Genomic DNA, 9,080 nt, shown 5'->3' on the forward strand with positions numbered 1-9,080 from the left:
CTCCTGTCTGGTCGCTCTGTATTTATAAAGACCCTCCTATCAACTCATCAGAAACATCTTGCTTCTTCCCAAAGTTACTGCTGTTGCGTAATAGACTCCCTTCAATTCTTAACACAATATATGCAGACATCCTTGTTTGCTTGTGATAAAATAATCAAATACAATTTTCTGAAACCTGTCTCTTATCCTTTTATTGATCACAATGATGATGTGGTCATAGAGTTCATGAGAAACAGGCCATATGGACATATGATGACGTCATGTTATAGATGGTACCTGATATTATCAACGGCATAACCTTACTATCAGTCATCAGCAATGTGGCAGGATATCATATGTTGACATAAGCATATGATAGTATAATAAAGCATTTTCATCCTTATTCCAATTATATAGCCTAGCAAGTTCCAGCACACAAATATTACTTTATTTCTCCTCATGGGACTTTAGATTGTATGTTGGTAAGAAGTATAGTACTAGTTTATGTGTTTGATTCTGCCCTAGTTTTTCCATGAACCACATTTTAGTAGTTAATTCACTCAAGCAGAGTTCCATAGTCCGATCAATACTGTTATGCATGTTTGAATAATAATAAATTGCTAATATAATAAATGGCCTTTGTAAATTATTCTTTAATTTACAGGAAATGATGGCCAAAGCGGATTGGGTCTATGTTCAACATAGTTTTATCGTAGTAATTTTTAGATAAGAAAGGGAACAAAGAAAATGTGTTTTTTCAAGACTTTGCTGTAGTCCACCCATGTAAACTTTCAAATTAAATTGAACACGTTTTATTTTCTATGTGGTTAGATATCAATAATGAGCAGACTAAATATACTCAGGAATGAAGGGGGTTATTGTTAATTCATTCTTAACAATGTGCTGCATATTGAGAAAGATTATCCCCTAATACAGTATCACAATACCCCACTTTAATGTTGGTGACACTGTTTGATACCAACAGTACATGAAGATTAACAAAGTCTACAGCCCAAAACTACGTTTCCTCTAACTTTAAGTTTGGAACTGAATTTGCTATCAGCATAAGGGACTGTTATCAGCATGGAGAAAACACACTTAAAGTATTTTATATAAGATATAGTCATGCTTATTAGCCACAACTGACCTTAATTTGGCTGATACACATCATTATATAAGTACTAATACACCACATTACATAGCAGCTGATTCAGCCTAAAGACTGAAGGAATCATAATACTTAAATACTTTGAAGACAGTACTATTTCAGATGTCAAAAGTAAACACTTGAACACTAATGCTTAGTCAGATATGTATTTTAAATCAATGAGCATAAAACAGGGTGTTCTACATAATCAGAGCAACTACAAAAGAGATTAAATCTGATTTGAGTAGGCCTTTTATCAGACCAAGAGTTGTGTTGTGTTTACAGTGGCCTGGTTGTCAAACCAGAGATGATAGTTGACATAGTCATCGTTGTACATGTCAAGTTTCTGTTCAGTGGGTTGAAGTCGAGGTTGACATACTTGTCCTTGAACCACTCAAATGTAATGCTCATGTAGCTCTCTTGTATTCATAAGTGTAAAATATCTCCTCACAGTGAATGTCAACTGTTCTGACAGCATAGAAAACCCCACATGCCATGAAGGCATTGCTCACAGATGGTTTGCACACACTGGTTTCCCAGAACTCCTCTATACCAAATGATGGTTTATGGACTTGAGCAATTACCATTTTACCCTTGGATTCCTCTTTGACATAGGTCACCCACAGCCCATTCTCATCAGCAGCAAAGACTAGGTTCTGATTGGGTGAGTGACTGTATAAGAATCTGGTGCTAGCCTTTGCAATCACCCTGTGCTCATATTTTATAGCAGTAAAATTCAGTTTGGCCAGGCTAAATGGGTTGTTAAATTGATAATACAGGGTGTTATTACGAACAATTAAGTTGTTGCCAGTTCCATACCAGCTACTTGACAAGCTTTGGTGTTTAAATTGAGTTCTCAAAATAAGATTTTTCTATTTTCTGTAAAATCTCATGTCAACAATTGAGGCACTGCCCAGAGTACCATTATTGAGATTCAGAACCAAGCAGAGGCTAAGAATCATTCCCCTACCCTCCCCAATTTGTAGCCACCATTCAAGTGGGCATTCAGTTGACTGACGATGGGCTTGCTAATTGTGGTTATACCTCCGTGCTCCCAGGACCCTGAGAAAAGAGGGTACAGTCAGTGACATCAAACGTGCAAGAGTCTTAAGACAAGGGTGTGTATCATTTTAAAAGTGGTCTTTGACTTACCAATATAGGGGTTGAAGATCTGGTTGTGGTGCCTATCACACTCCTCCAGTTTGAGCTGTATCTTGATGTACTCACGACGGGTCACCAGCAGCAGGTTCTCATCGTACCTCTCCAGCTTGGTCAGGACCACCAGCATGGAGGAGATCTGAGAGAGAACACAGATGAGCAATCACAAGACCAAAACTTTTAAATCTTACAAAAGAGAAAAATCTCAAGTGAAAAGTCGACACGGTCATTGACCATAGCTGTATCATGATCATATGAGCTGTTAGGAACAGTCTTGGGTAGTTACCTGTTGGTGTAAAGACTTAAAGACAGTAGTGGAGGTCTGTATGGAGCCCAGGAGCTCCTGCACCAGAGTCTCCACCTGCTTGATCGGCACCTTCACCTCCTGCATTAGGCCTCGCTGTACGCATCAGGGTTCTTCTCCATCAGCTCCACCAACACCGTCAGGGTCACTATATTCTCTGCACACACTGTCAGCTTATTCTCATATGTCTCAAACTGGAGGGAAGGATATTATATAGACAGTAAGTAACTTAGTCACATATCATAGGCAAACTTAACTATTGTTAAGGAAATATAGTTATCAGAACCATTGCTCATTGCAGAATCTATGGTGTACATCAGAGAGTGATTGGTCTTCACACCAACACTGTCACCATCAAAGACACACGTCAGAGTATCTAGACATCTTTAACAACTGTGAGATGTCAGTGATCTTTGACAAACAGATTCTATCTGCTAGGATGTTTTTAGTGCAGGGGTGTCATATAATGTTGTGGGTATTAGAATTTTCACAGATAATTCATGGGTGTGCCCCTAACATCTACACTCGGGAACTTTCCCAGACATAATGAAAAGTGCTATGGTCTGAGCAGGATCTTTGCCAACCCTGGTACTAAATGGTATCTTAAATAAAAGAGTTCATAGTATTGAGCTAAGGCACATCAATTCAACAACTAACCCGATACATTTAAAGATAATCATACCATCTAATTTAGCTGGGTAAGAATAAGGTTTGCATGAAACGTGGCCATGTATACTGAAATAATATTTATTTTGTGGTTTTATGTGTAATACATGGACTCTATGTAATTATTATTATTATTAATACTTATTATTAATATTTCCAGTAAAGATATATAACGATGGGTCAGTGGAGCTGTTACTGCATAGTAAGACACAGCAGCATCAGTCACTTTGATGATCGTGTTTGATTCTGTTCATGTGGAGTTTTTATCCACGCGTTTCTTCTTTTTCTTCACTTTGGTGGTTTTGGTTTTAGTGTCTGGCTGCTTGGAGTTCAGTGCTGGACTGGACCTGGTCAGGTGGTTGGAAGTGGGGCTCAGCTTGGTGTGGTCAACATTAGGGTTGGAGTCAGAGAGCATCCCCTGGGCCGAGGAGGGTTTGGATTGGGGGTATCGTGGGGAGTCATCCATCAGGTTGGGCTGGGAGTAGGAGCGCATGGTGGGGGAACTGGTGGGCCGTTGGTGGGTGCTGCCCCCTAGCATGGGGAGGTGGATGTGCTCACTGCTCAGGTTTGTGACAGAGTAGCGGCTGCTGTTGGACATGACAATGTGGTGCCAGGAGCTGAGTGGGGTGGCAGAGAAGTGCTGGGGGCCACTGGAGTCCTCCTTGGTGCCCCCTGGGGACATGACCATGGAGCTGCGGGGGGTGTTGGCCTCCACGGCGCTCTGGAAGGTCTTCAGGATGCGCTCGCTCTTTTGCTTCTCTTTCTTCTGACGGGACTCCACCTTACGCAGCTGCCACCGGTGGTCCCGCATCATCTGCTTCCTGGTGTCGGCCAGACCCCTGAGGAGACACCAAAGAATGTATTTAATGTGATGATTCACTTAAACTCATTTAATTTCAAGTCAGATGTAAACTGGACTTTCTCAGCTTTTGAATGGGGAAAACATTGGCATGGCACTACAAGCAATTACACATAGATAAGACTGCACCTACTTCAACACTCTGACCATAAAGGTCTGCTCATGTTTTGTTCGTAGGGTAAACAGGTGTAGACAGCTTATGACAAGTTTCTGTTCAGTTCTCAGGTTATTGCTGATGTTAGGTGTTTTCTTTACACACCCATAATGGTCTCCCCACTCTGGCAGTTTGTTCTTATGATAAAAGCCCACCTGTAGTCTACCATCCCTGTCCTTTCACGATCCAGTCTCTGAATCAACTCCTCAATCTGGTATCGATCCAAGGGGATGTTGGATTGCTGTAATGGTTCCATAAGACATAAGGGTAAACAAATAAAGACTATGAGCTAGCTGGCCAATAACTTCAATATAAAGTACATCTTGGAGCATTGGAAATGCATTAGCTCAACAGACCTTGCAAATGTCAGGGACTATGGAAAGAGCAATTAGTTTGAGACCTGCACAGCCTTCCTGAAGTCTGCCACAGGCACTCGCATTGTCCCATCTTTATCAATTTTCCGAAAGAAGTCCCAAAGACGCAGCTTCCGTTCATCCAGATAATCCTTCAAAGAAAAGAATAGAGCAGTTGGGACGGGGATTTTTTGTCTTAAAAAATTCCTCCCTATTTCAAATCTTGCACTGTCTTTAATAACAGCCATAAAAAGGTCCTAGTTTGTAGAATTAGCCGTAAACCCAAAAAATACACTACACTGGTATGCAATGATATCACTTGTGATTACTACATGACTAAAATTGTTTTATGAGTAATAGTAGCCTACCACAGTACCTGGATGACTTTCATTGGGTCAAGGCGTTTGGGTGGTTTCTTAGCGATAAAGCCCCCGACCCCTCCATACTGCACCTCTAGAGAGGGATGCTCCTGGCATGTCAGATCCAACAGCTGCACAAAGTTCTCATTCACCAACACGTTCTACACACAAACACTAAATATTAAGTTCAAATGCAGGGACCAAAACACTTCTGTACATCAAGAAGAGAACAACAACGCTCACAGATATGTTGATCTCTTCCAGAGCAGTTTTGGGGGTGTTCTTGACCACAGTAACAAGAGCCAGCGCCCCCTCCACTGTCAGAGAATTATAAGCCAGCTGCGCGGACACAAAACATAGAAAGTCACCCTAGTTTCATACCACACAGGTCAATGGGTGTGTGCCCTGTCCATCAAGCACCTACCATCAGTGATCTGAGAGTGTCGTTGGCCTCCAGCCCCTTGCACAGCATGCCCACCCCCTCGTTGGTGATGCGGTTGTTGTTGAGGTCCAAGTACACTAGAGTGTTGTTGAATTTCAGTGCCTCTCCTAAAGCCAAGGCCCCCTCATTCCCAAAGCCATTCCAGGACAGGTCCAGGTGTTTCAGGGTCACGTTCACCTATGTGAATAGTAGGTATTTTGATCACACACTGTTTCACTGTTTTTTGTTTTTTTTACGAACTTACACCTTAAATGTGGGAATTGGGTTGAGTATGTTTATCCAAACCTTGAGGCCGGCACAGAAAGCCACAGCTCCTTTCATTCTCAGATGGTTCCAGCTTAAGTCTAGTACCTCCAGCGCTTCATTGTTTGCTGTAGGATTACATTAGTGACAGCAGATGCAAAACACTCAAACATGATTCTAACCCTAATGACTCCATTTGCCTGTATACTCCATGAGATTGCTCAGCCGTAATGATGTGAGATACAGACATAAAGTGAAATGGTCTCTACCTAACATCTGGCCCAGATGCTCCCCACCTCTCCCACAGAACTGATTGTGGCTCAAGTCCAGCTCCTTTACTCTATAGTTGTTCTAAAGGGAGAGATATTGCAAGTAGCTAGCTATAGACTCCAATGGCAGTAATATCATCAATATGCCTGCATGTTTGAATGTCATTTCTTTTCACTTACTGCCAGGGCATCTGCAAAACTTTTAGCATCGTCCTCTATGAATCCATTCCCTGTGAAGAAATTGTTTATATAAAAAGATTCAGAAATAGAGTAGAGAAATATAGTATCTAACAGACCATTCTTTTTGTTTCCATTTTCAAATCTGTGTGTACTACCTGAAAGTTTGATGGATTTGATGGAAATGTTATCGAGCAACATTTTTGCTATGCACTCAGCCCCTTCAGACTGTAGGTGATTGTTGGACAAATCCTACGAGACAAACAGTGGGCATGTTAACACAGAGCTATAATTCCATCATGAAAGCATGACCCGCAAGACTCTTATGCCCTCTTGTGGCAGATTTAAATCAAATCAAAGATTGTGGGACATATCACGTCATACTTATTCCACTTCTGAATAAACCTGTTATCGAGATACCAGATACAATTACTTTACCTTCTTACAAAGAGCTGCCTAAAGACCATCTCATACAAACTTACCAGATGCTGAATGGTGAAATTTGCCTTTAACATCTCTAGAAGGTATCCGGCTCCCTCAGCCAGCAGGTAGTTGTCTGCCAACTCCAGGTTGGTGATGTGCATGTCAGTCTGAGAAGAAACATTGGAACATAAAGAGCGTTCCTTGAACATAAAGAGCGTTCCTTGAAGTTGATATTATGTTAATAGTCTTACCACCAGGGCGATGGCTAGTGCCTTGCCCCCCGGAGGTCCCAGGCCGTGGTGGTTGAGGTTCATGGTGGAGGTGCCCAGGTTCCGGAGGAAGTAGGAGACAGGAACCACCCCGACCAGCTTGCAGGCCTGCAGGTATATCTCAGCAGTCGATGTGTCTTTACTGGTCTTTTTCACCTCTAACAATGACAAGAAGTGGTGTCACTATCAGACAACCATCAGTGTGAGATATGCATCAAACAAATCCATTTACAATACAAACAATGATACATTGTAATAACAACAGTGAGCTGATGTGTTATTATCCATAAAATGTCAATATAATAGCCTACTCACCATCAACCTCCAGGTCTGTATCCCACTTATCCTCCAGGTCTAGGTCTTCTGCAGAGGACGGACTGTCATTATCTGCTAGGCAGAGGGACTCGAGAGATAGGACAGACATCTCCTCTGTCCTAACAGTCACATACTCCAGGTCTAAAACATGTTTGTTGAATTTGTATTTTACTTCCCGTCATGACTTTGGCTCTTCCCACATTATGCACTGGTATCTGAGGGCTGAGTAACTGTTGTTGCAACAGTGAAATCAAATACCCACCTGAGTTGTCCCAAACTGTAATTCAATCCTAGAGACTATGGTGTGTCATAAAAAATTCACCACTCACAGGGAAAGGCTAAGAGAAGGCCTATTGAGTATTATCATTTTTAGTAGATTTTTACCTGCAACACACAAACAAAATGCTGCATTCCCAGTTCCAGACCATGACAATTTTCTACAAATATTCCAACATGAGCAGCTTTCTTGTTGTTAAACTTGTTTTATTTGTTATCACTATCATCTTGAAATCTACAGTAAAATGACAATCTGGCACTGAGGTGGTTAGTTCTACCTGGAAGTCACGGTTAGTTCTACCTGAAATCCTTGGGATGTTTTTATCCTAAACCATAACCCTTACCTAACCATTTCAAAAATGTCAATTTGGGACGTCGCAAGAATTCCATGTAGCAAGGACATTGCATTGGGGTATGATTATTGTTGCATTATGAGTGAATTTAAAGACAATCATAGCTAGCAGACCAGCTAATTTAGCGACTTAGTCGCTATATTTATCGAGTTTTCAGACCCCTCCAGCAACTTTTTATTGGTAAATGATTCTAGCGACAAATTCATCTACTTTTTAGACTGCCTTTAGCGTTTATATGATTTTGATATCATTTAGCAACTTTTCCCACTCTATTCTGCCAAAAACAGAAGTTACAGCAACAGCCCACACACAGGCGCAAAAGGGAAGGAATGTGCAGCGGGAGGGGGCAAAACGCTAGGAAAGGGGACCGCATGTGTGCCGCAACAAGGCAAATTGATGCTGTGACGTCTTCGCGGCAACGGCAAAACGTCATATACCGACAAATCAAGCAGTCAATAGCGGAACTCTCTGGAAAATAGTTGGCAACATTGGAGCAGTCTTTAGAGCAGAGCATGTTCGGGAGCCTGACATTTTACGGACTTTACTTGTTAACACAGCTTAGAAACTGCGTTTTAGGTAAACCACATGCAAACAAGCATTTCAGTGGAATTTTGAATTTGTAGAGCACCATTTGAGACATTGTCATTATAGCCTGTATATTTTCGCGAACTCTGTTAGCGAGCCAGTGGTGTAAAGTACTTAAGTAAAATACTTTCAAGTACAACTTAACTAGTTTTTATGGGTATCTGTACTTTACTGTTTATATTTTTGACAACTTTTACTCCACTACATTCCTAAAGAAAATAATGTACTTTTTACTCCATACATTTTCCCTGACACCCAAAAGTACCCGTTACATTTCTAATGCTTAGCAGGACAGGAAAACTGTCCAATTCACTCACTTATCAAGAGAACATCCCTGGACATACTGCCTCTGATTTGGTGGACTCACTAAACACAAATGCTTTGTTTGTAAATTATGTCTGAGTCTCTTGTTGTTGTGAATTGCGCTGTATGTTTTCCCCCATGTGTAGATCATGTGTGCAGGAGGTCCAGGAGAACCACTTTACAGAGCAATTCCATCTCCACCGTTTGTGACATGGGTAGGCCCAAGGCCCCCCTCAGCAACCGTTTATGGCACACTTAAGGCCATTGCAAAATGATACAAGAATCATAGGCTACAGTTGGTAAAATACATGTAATAGCTGTTTGTATATCCATATTTGTAATTTTGTGGTTCAAACCTTCTTCAAAACTACACCTGTACTCACAATCGGGGCACCAGCACCAAGACGGACATCTGTGTGTCAGAGAGCCTGCTGGGGTTCTACAGG

General features: G+C 41.5%; 1 protein-coding gene across 3 annotated transcripts; it reads right to left on the reverse strand.

Moving 5' to 3' along the window:
* Nucleotides 1-3,319: 3,319 nt before the first annotated feature.
* On the reverse strand, nucleotides 3,320-9,080 carry lrrc74a (leucine rich repeat containing 74A). 3 transcript variants are annotated; one of them, XM_029730248.1, is made up of 14 exons: nucleotides 9,018-9,080; nucleotides 7,118-7,258; nucleotides 6,785-6,960; nucleotides 6,593-6,700; nucleotides 6,269-6,362; nucleotides 6,114-6,163; nucleotides 5,934-6,015; nucleotides 5,707-5,792; nucleotides 5,404-5,598; nucleotides 5,223-5,318; nucleotides 4,997-5,140; nucleotides 4,668-4,772; nucleotides 4,423-4,508; nucleotides 3,320-4,093 (listed from the first exon to the last, which is right to left on the reverse strand). In XM_029730248.1, the coding sequence occupies exons 2-14, from the start codon at nucleotides 7,224-7,226 to the stop codon at nucleotides 3,505-3,507; spliced, it is 1,920 nt and encodes a 639-aa protein (XP_029586108.1). In that variant the 5' UTR covers nucleotides 7,227-7,258; nucleotides 9,018-9,080; the 3' UTR covers nucleotides 3,320-3,504. The 3 variants fall into 3 exon arrangements, with proteins under 3 accessions (XP_029586108.1, XP_029586107.1, XP_029586109.1); XM_029730247.1 differs by lacking the exon at nucleotides 9,018-9,080 and having other exon boundaries at nucleotides 7,118-7,422; XM_029730249.1 differs by lacking the exons at nucleotides 5,223-5,318; nucleotides 9,018-9,080 and having other exon boundaries at nucleotides 7,118-7,422.

Source organism: Salmo trutta, chromosome 33 (genome assembly GCF_901001165.1).
Source record: "Salmo trutta chromosome 33, fSalTru1.1, whole genome shotgun sequence".
NCBI lineage: Eukaryota > Metazoa > Chordata > Actinopteri > Salmoniformes > Salmonidae > Salmo > Salmo trutta.